Below are 23,492 nucleotides of genomic sequence, written 5' to 3' on the forward strand. Positions count from 1 at the left end.
CTCCACAATAAAGGAAGGTAGTTACCGAATTACGAGACACATGCTTACATTACAGTGCATGAGCACAAAGCGAATATAACATTTACCGTTTCTCAATAACTTGCCAACAACTCAAGGTGCTAAGGCTCGGCCTAATATAGATATATATGTGTTTCTAAATAAATTTCAATTATAAATTTAAATAATTAAGCTAAAAGAATGAGTTCAAATAATTCAAATATTACATGATAAAGTCCTAAGTCTACCCGGATATAAACATGCTTTAGCTACGTGCGGACTCTTGTCACCTCATGCGTACGTAGCACCCACAACTAGTAGCACATAACAATTACATCACCTAGGTGGTAGTGTCCCCCTCTCTAACAAGGTTAGACGAGAGACTTACATCGCTCCGAAGTTCCATAACTATCTCCAACGCCTCTTTAACTCCTAAATTCAAAGCCAACGATCCGAAACTAGTAAAAAAAGGTGCAAATCAATCAAAATATACTTCAATGCGAATAATTTAATAATTTATAATAATTCCCAACTCCGTTCAAAAAGTCAACAAAGTCAACTCTCAGGCCCATGTGCCTGGATTCCAAAAATTCTTGAGGATAATCACCCATAACACCATAAACTCAAATATACAATTTATTCTTTATTTCATGTTCAATTTCGTGGTAAAAGTCCAAAAATACCAATTTCTAGGTTTCTTTCAAAATCTCACAATTTCTACATATTTCCTTGTTTAAATCCTTGTATAATCCATGTAGTTATCTAACAATATGCGGGAATCACTTACCTTGCAATAGATGATAAAAATCTCCCCTTGAAGCTCTCCGAAAATCGCCCAAACCAATAGAGAAATGAGCAAAATCCCGACTTAAAACAATCTGCCCAGGCCCGTCCTTCTTCGCGATTGCGGGAAACCTTCGCGATCGCGAAGGCTAAAAATCACTTCCTCCAAAAATTCCTCTATGCGTTCGCATCACCTACGCCACGTTCGCGATGCCTCCAGGTCCTGATGCTTCGCGTTCGCGGTCACATAACCACATTTGCATAGGCTTAACACTTCCAGGCCACCAACTACCCTTCCTTCTTCGCGTTCGCGACCTCCGTATCGCGTTTGCATAGGACGCTCAAGGTTACCTTCCACGTTAGTGAGCCTTGTATCGCGTCCGCGTTGAACAAAAATCCAGCACCCCAAACTCCTTCTTCACGAACATGATAACCACCACGCGTTCACGATGAACGACACCAGAACCAGCATCAGCAACAACAAAACATGGGGAAGTGACCAAAAACGTCCCGAAACACACCCGAGGCCATCGGGACCCCGTCCAATCACACCAATAAGTCCCAAAATATGATATGAACCTGCTCTAGGCGTCAAATCATACTAAACAACATCAAAACTATGAAGACGATCGAAACCTTTCTTTAGACTTTCAAACTTCGACGAACGCGTCCGAATCATATAAAAACATTCCGGAATGACGCCAAACTTTACGCACAAGTCACAAATTACAATATGAACTTATTCCAAGGCTCGGAACCCTAAACGGAAATCGATAACATAAAAATCCACTTCAAGCCAAACTTAGGAAATTCTAACACCTTCAAAATGCCAACTTTCCGTAATAAGCGCCGAAATGCTTTCGGGCCACCCGATACTCAACCTGAACATACGCCCAAGTCCAAAATCATCATACGACTCTATTGAAACCTTCAAATCCTGATTCCGAGGTCGGTTACTCAAAAGTCAAACCTTAGTCAATTCTTCCAACTTAAAGCTTCCGAATTTAGAATTTTCCGTTCGAATCAACTCTGAACTTCCCAAAATTCAATTCCGACCATACGTTTAAGTCATAAAACATGAAGTGAAGCCACTCAAGGCCTCAAACCGCCAAGTAATGCACTAGAGCTCAAAACGACCGATCGGGTCGTTACATTCTCCCTCACTTAAATATACGTTCATTCTCGAACGTGCCAAGAACTGTTCCGGAATTGTCCAAGATCACTGTTTAACACATCGTACACCTACCTGTGCCACCACAACCTATGTGAGCACATTAGCTCGAGCCAGACTGAAGATCCTCTCTATAACCTCAGCTAACAAGCTTTAGAAGCAAATTCCAACATCCGAAATTTCTCCATGATATCAAATTCTAACGTACGAACGCTGTATCAATCACCAAATGATGTACCAAAACATGACCATGCTCCTCTACTAAAATCACACCATGCACCACATAAGTCGGTTGACCATAATAACATCCTTCGAGCACAATAGTTGTAATTTCGCAAATTTGATGCTCGCAATACACCTCATAACAAATATAAAACATGTCCCAACTCTCTCAATATTGCTACGACGGAAGAGATGTATAAAAGCTCGTAACCACCTGCCGAATTAACAAATCATGGAGTCTCTCCTCCTGATAAGAACCATTATTCGTTCTGAACTGAATAACAATAATTGCTCTTTAATATACCCTATATAACTCCGATCGCACTGATCTCAGGTCCAATAATCTCACCTCACCCAGTACAAATTGCTCCGGCAATGAGCCACCTCAAACACTGACCAAAATCTCATATGACGCCATCAGTGCGCCAACAAGCTACAACTTGAATATGACACATAAGGAAGAATGAACTCTCGAAAAGAACTACCCAGCCCGCGTAACGAATAAAATGGTCGAACAGACGCTCTGAACCCTTCTTAGAGAAGGAGGAACAAAATACACAAGAATAGATATAGGGAACCGTACTCAATATCTCACTGTTGCGGCGTGCAACCCGATCCAAATATGACGCTGTTGTGGCGTGCAACCCGATCCAAACATCACATTGTTGCGGCGTACAACCCGATCTAAATATGACATCGTTGCGGCGTGCAACCCGATCCACACAACATATCTGTGGCGGTGTGCCACCCGATCCCCACATAACAATTACTCTCTAAGTTTAAATTTAAATGAGATAGTTTGATTCGGCACAGAATTTAAGAAAAAAAAAAAGACTTTTGAAACTTGTGATCTTAAAAGCTTAAAAGGTAAAAACTTTGTGGGGTCATGATATTTTTGTGGTTATAAAAGCTTCTCGTTAAGGGTAAAATTGATAAAATGAAGAGTTTGAAGTTGAATTATTTTTAAATTTAAAATGTGTCAATTATTTTGGAACAGATTAAAAAGAAAAGTATTTCGTCTAATTTGAGATGGAAAAAGTAATAAATATGCTATTCAGTCTCAGCCATTAAAGAAAGAGGACATGTACAAAGGGGAAATTTGATGATGCCCTTGGTGTCTAAAACCCATCGAACATATTATGCGGTGTGGGACAGTAGAAGTAGGTTCTTCACTGTTGTTTATCAATATTTTGGGAGGTAGTGAAAGAAAGTCCAAAAAGTGAAGTGTGTCAAAACGGACGATCCGATGAACCCACCTCTCTCTCTCTCCTCCTATATACTAGTGGACTATTACTACTATTTCATTTCTCTTTCCTCATATCTTCTCTCTGCAGACTCAGTAAAATAATACTCCTACTACTACACACTCCAAGAAATTTTTTTATTCCTGTCCTGTTTTTGCTACCATTTTCTGCTTTTTGATTTTTTCCTTCTCAGCTGACGATTTTAGAATTGGGACTCTAATTTCTGATCAATGGACACCATTTAGACCATCAGGTATGAATTTCCTCATTTCCCTATTATTTATTCCCGATTTAGTAATAACTTCAAAATCCCAACTTGATCTTCTTGAAAAAAGGTGTCATCTTTATTTATTGGGTTTTGACAGAACTCATATTGGGAAAAAAAGGGTACAAGAAAAAGACAAAAAACAAAAAAGGAGCATTCTTTGACAGTGTCTGTGTCGCAGAGTTGTTGAAACAAACAATCATGGCTGTGGTTGAGAATGCTGGCATTAACATTAACGTTGTTGGCTCATCGAATCCCGGCAGAATTGTACAGAAAGATGCTGCCTTCGATCATCATCAGTCAGTAACAACGAAACAGAATGGCGTGCAGAGATCAAAGGTGGGTCCCACTGATCAGAATTTCCGTATGGTGCAGCAAGAAGCTTCTGTACAGCACAGCATCAACGGCAATGGAGTATTGGTTAATCATAATATGGTTCAGCATGAGCATCAGAAAATTAACGGTATTGATTTAAGGAATGGAGATGATGGTGATGAAGGGTTTAAGAAGGAGATGAGGGATTTGGAGGAAATGTTTTCCAAATTGAATCCCATGGCTGAAGAGTTTGTGCCACTTTCACTAACTAACCACAGGATTATGCCATTTCCACCTAGTGGTGGTGGAGTGCAATTTGGCTTTGATAACCAGGGAGTTGCCAATGGAAATTCCAACCGAAGGGTATCCAGTTGATCACCCTTTTCTTCCTGATTTATCCTGTTTTTGTTAATTTAAATATATTTGTTTGTGGTCGAATATTAACACTTTCACTTTACGTCCTATGCTTTTCTAGGAGTTGTTTAGCCTTTCAGAGATCTATTAAGAACTTCTTATTCTGTATAATATTGGCCTGAGATGAGCTTATATTGGAGTAACATGGGCAGTGAAGATTCATATAGCCGACCTCAACTTGGTTGATACTGAGGCATAGTTGTTATTGTCGTTGGTGTTTGAGTTCAAATATGGATATGCTAGGTTCTCTAGTTTTGTTATTGTTTCTTTTCAGAATTACCTTTTAGTTTATGTTAGATGTAAGATGATCACTTCAAGGACATTTCTTATTTGTCCAGTTGTTATTTTGCATAAAAGTAATTAGAGGGTTTAGTTAGTCATTGTAGGGTTACAGTAGATGCTATTGTGTTTCTTTATTTCTTTCTCTACCCTATATTTAGGAAAAAGAAAATTTTCTCTGTATTGTTTCTTTTGGTAATAATTCAACGTCTGAGTCTGATCTGAGTACTTGAGTTTTATAAATGGCGCGTACAGAAGAAGAATGGCTTTGGGTATGGTAGGAGAAGGATGAATACCCGAACAGGCTTGGCCCAAAGGGAAGATGTTATAAGGAGGACGGTTTATGTGTCCGACATTGATCATCAGGTATAAGAGGTCCCGTATTGTTAATTAGGTTATTGCACCTTTATCTTTTTTTTTTTTACATAATCATGTTTCTTCTTTTGTGTAGGTAACTGAAGAGCAGCTCGCAGCACTCTTTCTTAGTTGTGGACAGGTGGATATCTTTCCATTATGTCAAGCGTCCATACTCATTCGTGGTTATTGTCTCCCTTTTTAATTATGTCGAGGAAATGTTCTGCTTCCATATCTGGCTAACCTTGATGTGCTGAAGGTTGTGGACTGTCGTATATGTGGTGACACCAATTCTGTGCTTCGTTTTGCCTTTATTGAATTTACAGATGAAGGTAGGTTGAAACATGATTATTTGCTTATATATTCTGGTTAGGGTGCCTGTTCTCGAACATCACAATTTCACCAATATGTTATGCAGAAGGTGCAAGGAATGCTCTGAGTCTTGCAGGAACTATGCTTGGATTTTATCCCGTGAGAGTGCTTCCCTCTAAAACTGCGATTGCTCCGGTTAATCCAACCTTTCTTCCAAGGGTGAGGAATTGTGGCTACATGTGATTTACCTTTTGTAACAATGTCCTAGGGGCGGCAAATGCATACCTAGTGCTGCTCAAACTAAATTTTTCACCTTTTACGCTGATGTTAGTCTGAAGATGAAAGAGAGATGTGTGCCAGAACAGTATACTGTACAAATATTGATAAGAAGGTAATTTTGGGTTTATAATTCACTTAGTTGATGGACATCAGTGAAGACAAATATTTACGACTTGTATGTTTGTATGAAAGCAGGTTACTCAAGCAGATGTCAAGCTGTTCTTTGAATCCTTTTGTGGAGAGGTTTGTAGCTGCTCATGTAACAAGTCTAGAAGTGCTGGTCATCTTTAAATCCTAACTCTATGTTTGGATTTTCTTCTCTAACATAGGTTCATCGCTTGAGGTTGCTTGGTGACTATCATCATTCGACTCGTCTAGCTTTTGTTGAGTTTGTCATGGTAACTTCCAGGAGCTTTTGACTTGTATTGCTGCTTGAAACTTCATTGAGCTGTGCATCTCTTCTCCTTACTAATCTTCCGAGATACTATAACTTCCAATAGTTGCTATCAAATCGGATCGTGTGTTGCAAATGCTTGCATTTGGCATTTTATTTTTGCTCAAAGTGTATCATCTCTTTTACTCTGTGCTTGTGGTTTTGAGAGGCTAAATAATTCTATTCATGTTGGATAACTCCCGTATACAAGATGTATACTAAAAAGTAGAGAACCTACATAGTTATATGGTTCTTTACAACCCAATCTTCTATGGAGCTATATAGGCGCACCCAAAACAAACTAATAAGAGGTTATCCCTCAAATTTACAAACTCATTTTCTGACACTTCAAAAGCTTTCCTATTTCTCTCTCTTCACCACAAGCGTGAAATCACCTGGTAATGTAACAAGAGGTGATCCATGTTTCACTGGTGATGTAACGAGATGTGATCCATGTCTTTTCCTGAACATCCACATATAAAATACCAGCTAGCATATTTTATGAAGTGGGTTAAGAACCATGAAGTCTCAGGTTCAAATCCTAGCGGAGGCAAAAACACTAGGTGATTTTCTCCATCTGTGCAAGCCTTTGTGGATAGAGTTACGCGGTACTTATGCTGGAGGAGATAGCAAGTACCCCATAAAATTAGTTGAGTTTGCGCAAGCTGGTCTGAACACAACAGTTATCCACTGTCATAGTCGCACCTCTATTTCCAACCAAGCGAAGAAGCACACTTTACTAGGTGTTCTAGGGATCCAAACAGACACATCAGAGAAACGTGACTCATCTCTAATCAAATGCTATGGTAGAGTTCACTGAAAATTCTTTGATCAGTGAATTTACTGAACATGAACCATCTTTTTGTAACCCCTACCTTCACGAGTCCTAACCAATGAGTATCATATTCTGTGTTTAGAGCATTTCTGTCAACCTTTGGAATTCTTCCACCTTCCGATCTTGTAAAGTTCCTCTAAATCTCAAGTCTTAGTGAACTCACCCCTCTTATGCCGGACGTTTGTTGCACCATCATCTCTTTCTTGCACAAAGTTGGGAATAAGTTAGATAAGGTCGTCTGCAACTTGCTGTCTCCGCCAGAGGCGGATGTAGTGTTTCATTAGCGGGTTCAACTGAATCCATAACTTCCGACGCGGAGTAAAAATTTCTATATAAAAATTCATTAAAATTGCAAAATTAGTAGATATTAACCCTTAACTTTAAAAATATAATGGGTTCAATGCTTAAAACCTTAAAAGTTGAACCCATAGGGTTTAAATCCCGGATCCGTCTCTACTCTCCGCGACCACTGTTGATCACAAAAGCTGACTCTTCATCCATTTCTTACCTTATAGGTAACAAAGCTGCCAAAATCTTCTTAACTCTTCATGATATTTCTCAGAAGACGTATCCTTAGGGTAATGTTACATTTCTAGCCTCCATTCCATTCCACAACTCCATATTTTCTTGCTATCACATCCCTTCATAATGCCTGCTATCACTTCCTTCCATAATGCCCGCTCTTCAATCCCAAATCTTCATAGCAACTTCCTTTTTTTTTATGAAATAAGTGATATATCATTAACAGGCATCAAGAAGATGCAAAGATTACAAAAGAGAGAAATTCTCAGCTCAAAAAAGACCAAAAAAACTATCACAGAACTAGTGAGCTGGTGAATTCCAGGAAAGTAGGAAAGTATCGATACTGAATAGAGGAGTGTGGTTAAACCAACTAAAAAGATTAACCAAACATCTAGCCTTGAGAGTAGGGGTGGGAGTTGTGATGCCATCAAAACACTTTTGGTCATAGCCACTTCCCTAGTAGTGCCTTGTTGAAAATTTTAAGGTCTTTCACCCAATCCCTCATATCCGAACGTGAAGAAACCTGGTGAAATTTTCAAGTTTCAATGGCTGAGTCCCACAAGAAGTTCCTCCTATTTCAACTTTTTGTCACATCAATCGGAACTCTGTGCTTGTCTTTGAACATTATTTTGATGTTAGGTGATTCATTTGCAGTCAAAAAAGTGTAGAAGCACCAGCTCTGGTTCCTATTTGGATACTGCATTAACTCAAGATGTTGCTTATGGCATGGTCACCCCGTGAATTCTGAAATAAATTCTGATAAACTGAACTTTGGCTTAAATCTTTTTCCTTTTCTCCTCAAATACCAGTATAAGCATATACTGCTGTCTTTCTTTGCCATCGCTAACTGATCCTAATTTGTTAGCTATCTAAGCTTTACTGTGTTCACTGGGTAAGTTTCTCTATAATTAAACCTTCTTTGGCTTGAGATCTGTCATCTGCAGGTTAACTGGTACAGTAGGTCTATTGATAGCCAGTTGCAGTTTAGTTTTCCTACTTTAGCTATTTACTAGTGCTTGTAGAGTTATTTTTGGAAGGAGAATTCCTTTAGTTCTGCATCTAGCGGATGAAATAAAAGAGGTGAGTGCAGTCTGATAAAATTTTGTCCAACTCCCAAGAGAATTTATTTGAAGATTAATTTTACGGCTATTTGCTTTTCAAAAAGTTTTATCGGTTTATTATGACTATGTTGATTATTTTCTCTGTACAAAACGTGGGAGATGAAAGAGATTAATATGCTTCATTCAGAAGAAGAGATTAAAGAGATTAAACTGGTAGTTTCTCCTTTTATGTTTCATTCATAAGGACTGGTTGATTCGGGTTGAGTCATGTTCACCCACATCTCGTACATACTTCTTGATGCTGCTTGGTTTCCTATAAATGAAATTGTTGGTCTTATGAGGGGAAAAAAGAACAGAAAGCTGCATCCTTTGCAAATAAAGAAATGGAAGGTCTCGGTACCATAAGGAATTTGAAAGAGTAGGAGCTTGTTTTACATAGTTCAAGATGGATCACACATGGAAGGAGTCCAACAGTAGAAGCAAATTAGAAACTAAAAGACCTTGCTGAAAGGGTTAACGACAGCTGGAAAAATTTGCTTCTCTTTTTGTCTATTTGATCAGTTGAAGAGGCATCTGACAATATTCAGTTGCTATCTATGCATGTTAAGTCTTGATGTAGCTCATCTGCAGCAACTAGAGATATCAGAAGCCTTAGAATTTAGAAAAGTACGGACAAAGAAAAGTGCAATCGTGGTGTTTTTGATGCCTGAGCAACTTGAGTGGACTTGTTGGTGAGGAATCAATTTGAATTTATAGAATGTGGAAACGGGATGCCCCATGGGCAGTCCCCAGAACTATTGGTCTTCAATACATGTTCTGATTGTCTGGCAGAATTGGTGTTTACTTTGCTTCTGTCAGTGATCAACTTTTAATCTCTTGCCGTGAGTTAGGGCCTCTCGGTCTACAATGTATGGCTGTTGCTTTCATGGGAATCTATTACAATGTGATTATTCATCACTTAAATGAAAGCTGGAGATAAGGGCTATATACTTCGTCTCTTTATTCAAGAAAATAGATATTATTTGCTTCCACCAAACCATCTTCAATTCCGCTTGATATATCTTAACAATTGCAAGTACTCTCATTTAACCTACATTTTTATTGATTTATATTTTCTCAGTACATGAGTTACTTTCAACTAGTATATTTCTTCTTTTTCCACCGCCTCCTATCCAAGGGGTTAAGAATTGGTAGGGATATATGAAAAGTTCCTCTATGATTTTCATCGTTCACTGGATTCTTTATCTGCATTTGAGGTTTTCATCTGATGAATTCAGGAAACTTTTTTCTGTTACTTGTGGGAATTGTTTATTTCATAAGTGAGGTCATGAACTGTAGAGTATGTGCTAATTTTCTTGAGAGACACTTTCTGTTAACGTTTTGCTTGTATTAGTTGGAGGTGAAACTTGTATAAAGGGTAACACTTCTATGTTTGGAAATCACATACCTGTTCCTATTCTTCTTGTCTATTATTTGTCTTCTATTTTTTTCCAGACTCTGCAGCTTATTTTCATGGCAGACAACACCTACATGATCGTGCCTATTGTTAGAATTTCATTTTATATTAGTGTGCATGATGTGGCATTTCTGTGATCTCAACAGCTGGTCCTCACTTTTTGAAGATTTTCTATTGTCTTTGTTAGTATATTCAAGGGATTTGAGAATAACAAATTTTGATCTCTTCCATTTTACTGATTCTTTTCATCTCCTTCATGGAATTTGGTAAGACTTTCCATTGCTGCATTTTATGCATGGTTTCATGTTAATTTTTTGTATGTTTCAGGCGGAGAGTGCAATTGCAGCACTGAACTGCAGTGGTGCAATCTTGGGATCACTTCCCATAAGGTTGTTTTCTGATTCCTTAAAACTTTTCCTAAAGCTTCCTCTCTTGACATTCCTGTTTTATCTATAATCTTTATATTATGGTCTATGCAGGGTAAGCCCATCGAAGACTCCTGTGCGACCTCGTGCTCCTCGCTCACCAGTGCTATGATCAATCACTTTTGCGTTGCATTTTCAGTTGATCTTTTGCTTATAAGCATCTCAAAATATTTACATAGATACATATATTATTAGAGTAGTTTTTTCGTACTTAATATCAGTTGGGAATCTCTCACCCACGGGTTACTTATCAGGTTTATTAAGCTTATAGAGTTGCTGGTTTATGAGGGCGTAAGTAGACTTAATTTAAGTTGGTATGCCTCGAAGTACTAATACTAGATGGATTTTTTTTACAGTTACATTCATCAGTAACTTTCTCAAAATTCCTTTGTTTTGTTCTTTTATGTTAGCTTTCTGCTATGCCATTGGGGTTGCGTATAACTGACTTGCTTGCACATTTGTTATGTGACACTCTTTCCTTGGATAGATGATAGTATTAAAAAGTTATAGAATGTGACACTGCCAAATTTGGGGCTCTGTTGAGATAATATTGGGGCAGTCAAAGGAAGAAGTGTCACGTCCTTGAGAACAGAATTCAGTTTCAACTTTGAAATCTTGAAAATATGTTTTCCTTGGGAATTTATAAAGCTCAAGTCCCATAATAGGTTGTCTAGTTGTCTTTTATTCTTTGCGTGGCTACTCAGTTCAGTTGTGACCCCCATGCATTTTCATTCTTTATTTGATGTATAAACTGTGTAGTTGTTGTAACCTCCCCGTAAAATGAAGGTTTAGGTACTGGACATAGTGACATTTGACGAGGTTTAGGACTTATTAACTGCTTTTTTAAATCTTCACATAGAAAGCCTTTTATCTTTACTTCCTGCTTGGCTTCAGAGAATAATTGAATGGTCAATATTGATTTTGATTAACGTACTCCGTTTTGCCAGTATTACATTGGAATCTCCACTTAGTGAACACAATGTATAGTCGGGGGGTCGTTTGGTACAATAGTGGATATCCCATCGGAGTAGTTTTATATGAGATAACTAATCCCACCATTTTAGTATAAAAGTTATTCTGAGATTAATTAACACTCCAAACCAAATATGGAAAAAAGTTAATTTCAAACTTTATCCTGAAATTATGATTCTTATCCCATGCACCAAATGACCCCTTACTCTCTAATCTAATTGTCACAAGTCGTCTTGTTTAGATTTTCAAGTATTGAACTTGAGGGTGAATTAAACTTTTTTGCCTTTTCAAAATGGAAAGGGTCTCGCAAGAAAGTGTATATCTTTTGCGCATTCTTTTAAAAGAGAATGGCAGATCATGAGCAACAAGGATTAGCTACCCTTGTGAGTTGTGCCCTCGAAAATAATAAAGTTCTGTCCTTAGCTGCATCACATCAGGTGATGACTGCGAGACCACTAAAAAGAGAATGTTTAGAGTGGGATTAGAACCCACGCCCTTTCGGACCAGAACCTTCATCTGGCGCCTTAAGACCAACTCGGCCATCTCAACATGTTGCTTAACTCGTGTTTCAAAACTAAAATGAATTATACTTTCCCGCTAGTCCACTAACCATCGTTCAAACGCTGCTTAGTACTCGACGGCCAACGCAGCATGCTTGTGGTAACAACCTTTACCTGTGCAATCATTGATCTATTGGCCCTTATATATAAGCACTTAAAGTACACCATTAAGACAGTGCAATCATTTATATTTGCTCCTACGAAAAGCTTGTGTCACAGCACATTAACTAGAAAGCTGACACTAATATCTTGAATTTGACAATATCCACAAGCAAGAAAATCTGCTTCCATGTATACGGACTTTCGCCAAACGGGCTAGTTTCATCAAACATAACTTGTCCTACGTACATTAGCCACAACATGCAACGGAATAATAACCATCAAAATCTTCTTTTCTTTATCTTGCAAGTAAGGCTTCAAAAAATGACCCAACCAGATCCAATCATATAAAATATATAAAACATTCGTTCCCATTCTTGATATACGATTTGTCCTCAGCTTCACATAACAAATTCAATGCCTTCAATATCAACATGGCAAGCATAAAGAAATGAAATTTATAAAAAAGATAGTCTTTTTTCTGTAATTAAAGGGTGTAAATCTAAACTGTCCCTAGCAACACTTGAACTATGAAAAACAAGAAAAATATCATAGGAAAGAGCATCGCATATATAGAAAATCAAGCTGCCCAGTTTTGGGTTGAAAAACTGAAATTGTACATAACAGAGAAAGCGTTATTCTAATGTACTTGAAAACCTAATTTAAATGTGACATTTTTCCTTATTTTAAATACTTGAAACATAGACATGTATTTGTAAAAAGTTATGGTTCATTAAATTATTTGAACATGTAGGGCTTTTCATGTCATTCCCATTTAGGTCCGATTCGAATCCCTCCGTTATTTCCTTTTCCTTCCACACCTTTTTCTTGAAATGAGAAAGAAGATGGTACATGGAAACGGATGTAGCTTATATGAAATTCCTTTAATTTGTTGACATCTAATCATAATTAAATTTTCAGTTTCAATAACAAGTTATAGTTTACACTTGAAATTTGTAAAATATTTAATATGATATATTACTAATACACGCAGCATAAGATTTCAGTCGGTTTGTGTTTCCTTGTTTAGACCAGTAACACAAAAGCAATGGCCAATGAGCGAAAAGGGAATGAAGATAAGGGATGCAAAATGCTTCTTAACAAGTAATATATAGAATCTCATCATCAGTTCTAACTCTTTTAGTCAGATAATCAAGTATTTTAATCACGTTATCATTGTATAGGTCAAAATTTGGACGATCACGACCACTACCGAGTACGGCGAAAAACGAGAGCCTTACGATGTCGCGTCTTTTGGTCGTTATAGAGGGTGACGACCGACAGTGGTTAGCGAACGTACGACGTCTACAGTAGTGTAAGCGTAGTAGGAGACATTAGGAATATGCTTTTCGAATATTCTTCATTTTATACCTTTTAGGGTTTAAAAGGACATTGTCCCTTATAAATAGGGGAAGATATTTTGTAGAAGGGGATCGGAAAGTGAATACAAAAAAGCAACTTTGCTTACTACAGTTCTGAGATCCATACATCATCTTTTATCTTGGCTAATTGCATTCATTGCAATATTTTTCTGCATTTGAAGTTATCACATTTATGCTTAATCATTTGGTTCTGACATACTAGGAAGCATTATTCACCCTGTTCATCTATTGCATTATTTAATCTAGATTTTATTATATTTGGCTGAGATTTACCTCTTCATTAATTCATTTAATAAAAAAAAATTCAATATCTTTTGGTCAAACAATTTGGCGCCGTCTGTAGGGATTTCTTTAGCTAAGATCTTAGTCTCATCTAGACCCTTGAAAGGGATAATCACCTCTTCCTAGCTTTGCACAAATTAACAATGGCAGGGAAAGGAGATGTAAGGCAAAAAGCAATAGTGGGCGTCACAACCAACCTCCTGAACACCATCAACGAAGACAGGGGGAAGATAACGAAAACGGGATACCAAACACCACACCCAGGAGAGACGCTTCACCTCCCCCGCACAAAAGCGTAACTGCTTCGCGCGAGAAGGAAGCCTCCACATATGCAACAGGAGAGGCACCACCGACAGTGAGAAGGTTCCTAGAAGAATGGCTAACAAGTACTCTGAACAATATACTTGATAAACCCGCTCAAAGGGATAACAAGAATATGGCACATGCAGATATCACGACAAATGCTGATGAGCAAGGTGCCCCCATACAGGTAACACTCATGTTGCTGATGGCACATGTAACGATACGCTTGCAGCCGTTTTAAAGAAAATGGAGGAGAAGGAAAACGAGAATAAGGCACTCCGTGACCAAAGAAAGGAACACAAAGAGAGGGTTGACAAATACCAGGCGCCCCAAAGTTGTTGCCAAAAGGGCACGTTGGCCGATTCATCGAGCAACCATACAATAAAGAAGCGGCCCTCTACGCCATTCCAAAGACCTTCAAAATGCCGCCTTACCTAAATATATATGATGGTACTACCGATCCAGAAGATCATATCATCTACTACGTCACAGCCGTAAAAGGTAACGATCTTTCAAAAGAGCAGGTACCATCGGTGCTATTGAAAAAGTTTGGCGAAACCCTAATAGGGGGAGGCCTGACATGGTACTCTCAACTACCGGCACGTTTGATAGCAACGTTTGAGGAAATGGCAGACAAATTTATCACCACCCATGTAGGAGCCAAAAAGGCAGAAGCCAGGGTAAACGACATATTTGCCGTAAGACAGATGCACGACGAGGGACTCAGGGACTTCTTAGCTCGGTTCAACAGGGTGAGAATGAGCTTGCCGAATGTGTCAGAGGGAATGTCAGAAGTAGCCTTCCAGAACGGATTAAACAGGAACGGGTCGAGAACGACTAGGAAATTGCTAAGCAGGCTCATGAAATACCCTCCAACCACTTGGGAAGAAATCCAAAACGCCTACTGCGCCGAGGTAAGAGCCGACGAGGACGACCTCAACGGTCCGACCCAATGGTTGATGTCAGTTCAAACTGAAGCAAGGAAATATCATCGCAACAATGGTCGAAGAGATCAATCAGGGACCCGTCTCGGCCAAGAAAGGCATCAACCCTACGTCAGGACGTCTGTCCTACCTCCACTACGGCACACAGATGCTCCTTCTCGATATACAACGCCATATCAACATGAGAAAGGTATGCCTCCACTCCTATCTATTCACAACTTTTGTGTTTCTCCTTCAGAAATAGTGTACGCACTAGAGAAACTCGGTACAAAGGTGCAATGACCGCAAAAGATGAGGTCTGACCCCAGTCCTCGGAAGTCAAACGCTTTCTACGAATTTCACCAAGAAAGGGGTCACAAAACCGAAAATTGCATAGGATTGCGACAAGAGGTAGTGTGAATGATAAATCAGGGACACCTGAAAGAATTGCTGAGCGATCGAGGACGGGCTAACTTCGCCCGCGGACGCGAACAACCCCAAGGACCTCCAAAATTGCCCTCTCCCGCTCGCACTATACAGATGATCATCGGCGGGGGCGATGGCGCAACAATCAATCATGTCAAGTTCACCACCACACATAAACTCAAACGGTCGATCTCCCATGAACGGTATAATGACCTTGAAGATAGTATCGTCTTCGATAAGTCAGATGCCGACAGTTTGTCTTCCCCTCATTACAATGCTCTTGTTATCACTTTACGTATTGCAGATACTGATGTAAAAAGAATAATGGTAGATGACGGGAGCGGCGCGTGTATTATCCATCCTCGAGTCCTCGTACAGATGAGACTCAAAGACAAAATAATATTGTGTTGCATAACGCTAACATGTTTTAATAATGAAGTCGAGCGGACTTCTGGAGAGATAGTGCTACCCGTCCTAGCTGGAGGAGTCACCCTGGAAATGATGTTTCACGTCATGAACCAAGAAATAACCTACAACGCCATCATAGGGCATCCGTGGATACATGCCATGCGAGCAGTCCCGTCCAGTCTCTATCAAGTGATCAAGTTTCCTACTCTATGGGGGGTATTCAACATCCGAGGCGAGCAATGTACTGCATAAGAATATTATTGCATCGCCCAGGATTGCGCCCACACCCAACAACTAAAAAGGGCAAATGCGAAGGCATGACAATGAGTGGTGTTAGGTGCCAAACTTGACGTACGAACAGAAGTTATCAAGGACCCTGACATCGTGGAAACATTTGAGTTGACAATAGAGGATCTTGATCTTGCTAGACAGCAATGACAACACAAAAAGGCTTATATCGGGCACAACCTCTCGGAACCAGGTAAGTTTCATAAATTCTTGACTGACAATGCCGATCTGTTTGCCTTCTCCCATGCAGACATGCCAGGTATTCCAAAGGATATCGCCATACACAAGCTAAATGTCGACCCCCTATACCCGCTAGTACGACAAATAAGAAGGAAGTTCAATGCCGCAAACAACGAAGCCGTCAGCGAAGAAGTCGATAAGTTGCTAGCAAATGGCTCCGTCCGAGAGTCAAAATATCCCTAGTGGGTTGCCAATGTGGTCATGGTAAAGAAGAAAAATAGAAAGTGGCGGATGTGTGTAGATTGCACAGACCTAAACAAGGCATGCCCAAAAGACTCTTTTCTATTGCCACACAATGACCAACTCACCAACACAACAGCAGGACACGAGTTGCTAAGATTCTTATATGCCTACTCGAGTTACAACCAGATCCTCATGGAAGAAGAATACCAAGAGAAAACTACTTTCATCACTCACCAAGGAACATACTGCTATAAGGTCATGCCGTTCGGACTAAAGAATGTAGGGGCAACGTACCAGAGTTGGTCACCAAGATGTCCAAAGACCAACTCATAGAACAATGAAAGTCTACATCGATGACATGCTGGTTAAGTCGAAAAGGAAAGAAGATCATATCGATCATCTGAAGGAAGCCTTCGACATATTGAGACGATACAACATGAAACTAAACCCCGAAAAATGTGCCTTCGGCATGACCTCGGGTAAGTTCCTCGGTTTCTTAGTATCATAAAGAGGCATCGAGGTCAACCCAGATCAGATTAAGGCCATCGAAGGAATACCCAAAACATTGACTAGCAAAAAGTAGGTTAAAAAATTGACAGGACAGATAGCCGCCCCTATCGAGGTTCATCTTACGGTCATCGGATATATGTCATAAGTTTTTTAATGTATTAAGGAAGGACAACAGACTTCAATGGAATTCAGAATGTGTTGACGCTCTAAGAAAACTGAAAGCATACTTTTCCTCACCACCCTTACTTGCCAAGGCAGATGCGGGCGAGTGCCTCCTAGTCTACCTAGCTGTATCCAAAGTCGCGGTAAGTGTAGTTCTAGTCCGAGAAAATAAAGTTACGCAATCTCCAATTTACTATATCAGCAAAACCTTAATCGACGTCGAAACAAGGTACCCCCACCTTGAAAAACTAGCTTTACCATTGGTCATAGCTTCACGAAAGCTTAGACCATATTTTCAGTGCCACCCCATAAAGGTGGTGACAACCTTTCCTCTCAGGAGCATCCTGCACGAACCCGAACTATCAGGTAGGTTGGCCAAATGGGCCATAGAAATGAGCGAGCATGATATAACATATCAACTGCGAACTGCAATAAAGTCGCAAGTGCTCGCCGATTTTGTCACCGACTTTAGTGCAGAAATATTGCTCGAAGTCGAGCAAGAAGCACTTCGCACTTCACCTGAACGACCTGACCTTTGTGTCCTCTACACCGACGGCGTGTCCAATGCGTCGGGATCTGGACTGGGGCTCGTACTCAAAGTCCCAATGGGCAAAGTAATTCGCCAATCTATACGATGCCCTAAAATGACTAACAATGAGGCCGAGTATGAGGCCGTAATTGTAGGACTAAAATTGGCCCTCAAGTATGGTGCTCGACGAGTCATCCTCCGCTGAGACTCTCAACTTTTCGTAAACCAAGTTACTGGGACTTTCCAGGTTAAGGAGCAGAGGTTGTAGAAATACTAGATCAAAATCCACAAGCTGCTGCCAGAATTCAACGAATGCCGACTCGACCAAATACCACGAGCACAAAACATCGAAGCAGACGGTCTCGCCAAGCTGACAGCAGCAACCAAAAATATCACCAAGGAGAACGTGGTCACCCTCCTCCACTCATCAATAGACCAAGTTGAGGTACATTCTATAAATTTAACTTGGGACTAGTGAAATCGCGTCATATCATATCTGTAGGAGGAAGCACTCTCACAAGATAAAAAAGAAGACAAAAAGCTCCGAATACAAGCAGCCAGGTACAGCCTCATAAACCACGACCTTTACAAAAGGACGTTCGGCGTTCCTTTGGCCAAATGCCTTGGACCAAATCAGACAAGGCGTGTGCTCGAAGAGGTACACGAAGGCCACTACGGTGCCCATACAGGCAACCAAGCCCTCGTTAGATGTCTTATTCGTGCAGGATACTACTGGCCACTATGAAAAAAGAGGTGGATTACGTCAAGAAATGTGAGCAACGCCAGAAATACGCCCCTATGATACACCATGCGGAGGAACTCCTACATTCCGTCATTTCTCCATGGCCGTTTATAAAATGGGGGATGGATATCGTCGGACCCCTCCCAGCAGAGCGAAGTAAGATACGCTTCCTTTTGGTTTTAAGTGATTACTTTTCTAAATGGGTGGAAGCAAGTGCGTTCGTTCAAATACGCGAAGAAGAAGTCATCGCGTTCATTTGGAAAAACATCATATGCCACTTTAGCTTCCCCAAAGAAATCAGCTGTGACAACGGACCCCAGTTCATCGGGAAAAAGACGATTGAGTTCTTCGAAAAATGGCACATCAAGCGGATACTCTCCACGCCATATCACCCTACCGGTAACGGTCAAGCGAAATCCTCCAATAAAATAATATTGAACATATTAAAGAAAAAGCTCGAGGATGCCAAAGGGCTATGGCCGGAACTGCTACCAGAGGTGTTATCGGCCTACCGCACAACGCCGAAAACTAGCACGGGTGTGACGCTGTATTCACTGGTCTACGGCACTGACACAGTTATACCCATCGAAGTCGGGGAACCTAGACTGAGATACTCCAATGAGAGTGGACCAAACAATGATGAAAGCAGATTACAAGACCTGGATGAGGTCGAAGAACGAAGGGATACGACATACATAAGGATGATAGCCCAAAAGCAACAAGCAGAAAGGTATTATAACAAGAAGGCCAAAGTACGACCACTCAGAGTCGGGGACTACATTCTAAAAGCCAAAACACAAGCAGTGAAAGACCCAAATGGAGGGAAATTGGGAACAAACTGGGATGGGCCATATAAAATCACAGCAGCAGCAAGCAAAGGAGCGTTCCAATGAGAAACAATGGAAGGAAAACTACTACAAAATAACTGGAATGTCGCCCACCTCAAGTACTTCCACTTCTGAAAAAAGATGCCGCCCAAGTCGTACTCTTTTTCCCTCACCCGGATTTTGTCCCAATCGGATTTTCTCGAGGAGGATTTTAATGAGGTGGCGAGGGGGATGTCTTGAGGTTCGAAGTATTGTTCATTGCCCCACCTATTGATTACATCTCTAGGCCGAGCAATGAAGGGACTAGATATAAAGAATCTCCATTGTATGTACGAAATCGACATGTACCGCCATTGTACAGCGAAGTCGACATGTATCTCCGACATATGAATAAAATCACTCCATTTTGTATACGAAATCAACACGCATCTCCAATGTATGAAAAAATTTGGCATATACGACACTCCAGCGAATAAACTCGAACCACGGCGGGATACTACTTCGGCACCAGCTCGAAAGTAACATCCCAATGGCTAAGGCCATCGTCAAAGAAATGAGTTCGACTTCCCTCGAACCACGACGGGATACTACTTCGGCACCAGCTCGAAAGTAAAATCCCAATGGCTAAGGCCATCGTAAAAGAAAAGAGTTCGACTTCACTCGAACCACGACGGGATACTACTTCGGCACCAGCTCAAAAGTAGAATCCCAATGGCTAAGGCTATCGTCAAAGAAAAGAGTTCGACTTCACTCGAACCACAACGGGATACTACTTCGGCACCAGCTCGAAAGTAACATCCCAATTGCTAAGGCCATCGTCAAAGAAAAGAGTTCGACTTCACTCGAACCACGACGGGATACTACTTCAGCACCAGCTCGAAAGTAACATCCTGATAGCTAAGGCCATCGTCGAAAAAAAGAGTTTGACTTCTCTCAAACCACGACGGGATACTACTTTGGCACCAGCTTGAAAGTAATACCCCTACGACCAAGGCCGTTGATAACGAAAAGAGTTCAATTAAACTCAACACAACGGGTTTAAAATTTCAACAAAGATTCGGAATAACATGACTGCGGCAAAAGTCATCATTGAACAAACCGGAGAAAGGAAACAACAACTCAGAGGTACACGACCAAAACAATTTTCATTACAACAAATATATTACAAGTATTTGTTTTTACAAATGGCTCAAAGATGCCCTCACAAAAATGGTGAAGCAAAAGTAAATACAACCAAATACTATGCCTCATCATTCCCTGTGGCATACACCTCCTCGTACCAAGAATCGGAGGCAAGTTTGTCCACATCGCCAGAATCAATATCATCCCCGCTAGGCATGATAGGGTCATACCCGCATGCCTCACAAGCTGCATGGGCCTTGGCATGCACACCCCGAATCTCTGTCTCGGATGCCCTCCCGTCAGCATAAAGAGCCTTATACACATTGAGCTGGGCTTCAGCATGAACCCACAGCTCTTACAAATGGAGAGGCACGATAGGATCATCCGAAGCATGCGATGTAGAGGGTTGTGACTGACGTCGCACGTCCTCCATTTTCAAAGAAGCTACCTACTCATTTAACGCAGACAATTCAGCTTCCAAACCTTGAATACGCCCCTAGTCCTGCTACCTTATGCACAGACGCCTCCAACTCCTAGTCTTGCTCCAATCTACAAACATGGAGGGCATCTTCTAAAGCCGCTGCCTCAGAGACGGCAGTTTCCCTATCCCTTTCGGCGTGGGCCAATCCATCAGCAGTTGTGCTCAATTCACTCTTAAGGCCAACGACCTCCGCTGCCTTCGTGTTCAGTTCGGCAGTTAAATTGGCCGCCTTTGCTTGGAGGTCGGCATTTTCGGCCATCACTCTCTTATTTAGCTCAAGCTCACTACAACGGGCAATGGCCTTCATAAGGTCCTCGTCTCGCTCTTTCAGTTCTTCGACCTTACGCGCCAATTGATCCTCCCTCTGTTTAAGCCCATCGCGGAACAACTGAAAGTTGCGATCCTGAGTGAAGATGTCGGCCATCGCACGATCTTGGTGCAGTATTCTTGATACTTGGAGGACATTTTCCCATAGACGGTCGTCCTTCTCCTTTCCCGAAGCTCACACTCGATCTCCATAATGAGGGTCTAATATGAAAAACAAAGTTAAAACAAAAGAATGTGCCAAGAATAGTAAAATAGATCCAACGACGAAAAGAAAAGAGAGGCATTGACACATAGATCCATGCCGGAAATGCTCTATAACAACTCCGCATCACTCATTGCTCTAAGTGCCTTGTTCTCAGGAGCAGCACACAAAGGGGCAAAAACGAACGCCACCTGATCACAGTTCAACAACAAGTTGTAGTCCCTAGGGACGACTATGTGTCGATCAGAACCCTCCATTTTGACCTCTACATGAGTGTGACGCTAAAAAAATGTGCGAACATCCCCTGGGTCGATGTCCGAACCCGAGCTATTGCCATCGACGCATAAGCCCCCTCTGACATTAGATGATGTGCCACCCTCAGCGGAGCGCACAGACCCCCCTCCTTGGTATACTCCTTCTGTTTGGGGAGACATCCCCACCAAGATGGAATTCAACATAAATGGGGGCACAAGTGCCATCTCCGACGCACCCGTCCTACTCTTACCAGTATCAACGACCATATCTTTCCCGAGCTCTACTCACCTCTTTTTTCTCTACGAAGGTTCGTCTCCATTAGAGGACTCATCCGTAAGGTTATAAACTGGTAAAGAGGATATCTCTTCCCTCACGACCATATCTCGAGAGGGGTCTCTCACCTGTACTGGCTGAGCACGACCCTCTCGGACGGACTCCTCCTAAGTAAACTACATTCCCGCTGAGGCGATGGCCTGGCAAAATACAGGGACTGGGGCCCTCCTCCTAGAAGCTCCACGACCTGTCATTACAAAGAGTCGTATCAATAGACAATGGCAAACAACCGAAGAGTTGTACAGAGGCAAACACTTACCAGATAAGACCATCGGCCTAAAATGTTTCACAAAAGTGGGCCAGTCTCGAGTCTCCACTGCGTGATGCAGTAAATGGGCTATCCAGTCCCTTATACCGGCAATGGGATGGGGTGTACACCCCGCAGCTGCAAAAGAAAGCCGCAGATAAATACTAAGTTGAACAAAAAAAAAGAGTAAACAAGTTATGACACCTACGATTATCATTCCACCGCTCCGGGAATCCAGCGGGGTCCAACACGATGTGTTCAGTTTTGACAAAGAAATACTTGTGCCAAAATTTACGGCTCGCCCGGTCATTAGTTCTGTTAGTTTGTATGAGTCCACCAAATAGTAGAATACCTGGTCCTCTATGAGGTTAAGCTGAGAATGCTAATAAAATTGTAAGTAAATAAGACACGGGATATTTACGTGGAAAAATCCCACACAAGGGGATCAAAAAACCACGACCTACACTTGTAGGCTTTTAACTTCACTAACTTGCAATCTCACTATTACAAGCCACTTTGTAATAACCCTATTACAAAGACTTCAACTAACTTGTGATGCTCTCACCACAAGCCACTTTGTGACTTTTCTAGTTACAAAGACTTTAAACTTATGACTAATCCTAGTCATAACATAAACTCGGAAGTTTACGGATTTTTGGTTTTCCTAAGACAAAGCTTCTAAGAAAGCAAGATAGGAGATACAATGAAGAACAAATAAGAAGATTACAACTCAACTACGGATATACATAAACTCATTATGAAACTGATCCTTAGTGGAGTTGTCTTCTTGTTCTTGACACACCAGTTACTTCAATGCCGGATGAACACTGTTATGCTTGAGAGAATATCACTGAATGCACAAGTAAATTTATTGTGCCTTGCACTAGGTTGTTATACTACAAAAGACATCACAATGGATGGTGATGTCAATTCTTGGTACACGCTTCTTCCTAATGAGAAGTGACTGTTGCACTGTCTGCTGCACAGTCACTATTGTGCAGTTGCATTCCAGCTGTAAAGTTGACTTGTACTTATGTCAGAGAACACTAAGGGACCAGGTCCCAGTTGTGATTCTCTTTGTAGTAGTTGCGGACAGTCACCGACTTGTACTTCTGTTAGAGAACCCTAAGGGACCAGGTGACCAAGTCCCTGTTGTGTCCCTCCCTGTGGTTGTTCATTTATTTGTTGGAGATCTGACTAGACATTATTCATTTGAAATATATACCATGTGGGTCAGGTTCTCTATCTGATTCTTCACAATAAGTTTGTTAGATCATCAAAACATAAGAAGCATAAGGCAAAGATATTGAAAACCCATCAAT

General features: G+C 40.9%; 1 protein-coding gene across 1 annotated transcript; it reads left to right on the forward strand.

Moving 5' to 3' along the window:
- Nucleotides 1-3,245: 3,245 nt before the first annotated feature.
- Nucleotides 3,246-10,750, forward strand: LOC107785476 (polyadenylate-binding protein-interacting protein 12-like). The gene is made up of 11 exons (XM_016606793.2): nt 3,246-3,670; nt 3,783-4,360; nt 4,946-5,056; nt 5,142-5,186; nt 5,304-5,376; nt 5,463-5,575; nt 5,688-5,747; nt 5,831-5,878; nt 5,965-6,033; nt 10,270-10,331; nt 10,422-10,750. The coding sequence occupies exons 2-11, from the start codon at nt 3,884-3,886 to the stop codon at nt 10,477-10,479; spliced, it is 1,116 nt and encodes a 371-aa protein (XP_016462279.1). The 5' UTR covers nt 3,246-3,670; nt 3,783-3,883; the 3' UTR covers nt 10,480-10,750.
- The last annotated feature ends 12,742 nt before the right edge of the window (nt 10,751-23,492 follow it).

Source organism: Nicotiana tabacum, chromosome 8, assembly GCF_000715075.1.
Source record: "Nicotiana tabacum cultivar K326 chromosome 8, ASM71507v2, whole genome shotgun sequence".
NCBI classification, from domain to species: Eukaryota; Viridiplantae; Streptophyta; class Magnoliopsida; order Solanales; family Solanaceae; genus Nicotiana; species Nicotiana tabacum.

Excerpts from the sequence above, each read along its gene's own strand:
- LOC107785476 (XM_016606793.2), top strand. The coding sequence starts at position 3,884 with ATGGCTGTGGTTGAGAATGCTGGCATTAACATTAACGTTGTTGGCTCA. Across the intron at positions 4,361-4,945 it reads ATGGAAATTCCAACCGAAGG|AAGAAGAATGGCTTTGGGTA; the intron begins GTATCCAGTTGA and ends TGGCGCGTACAG. Across the intron at positions 5,377-5,462 it reads TATTGAATTTACAGATGAAG|AAGGTGCAAGGAATGCTCTG; the intron begins GTAGGTTGAAAC and ends TATGTTATGCAG.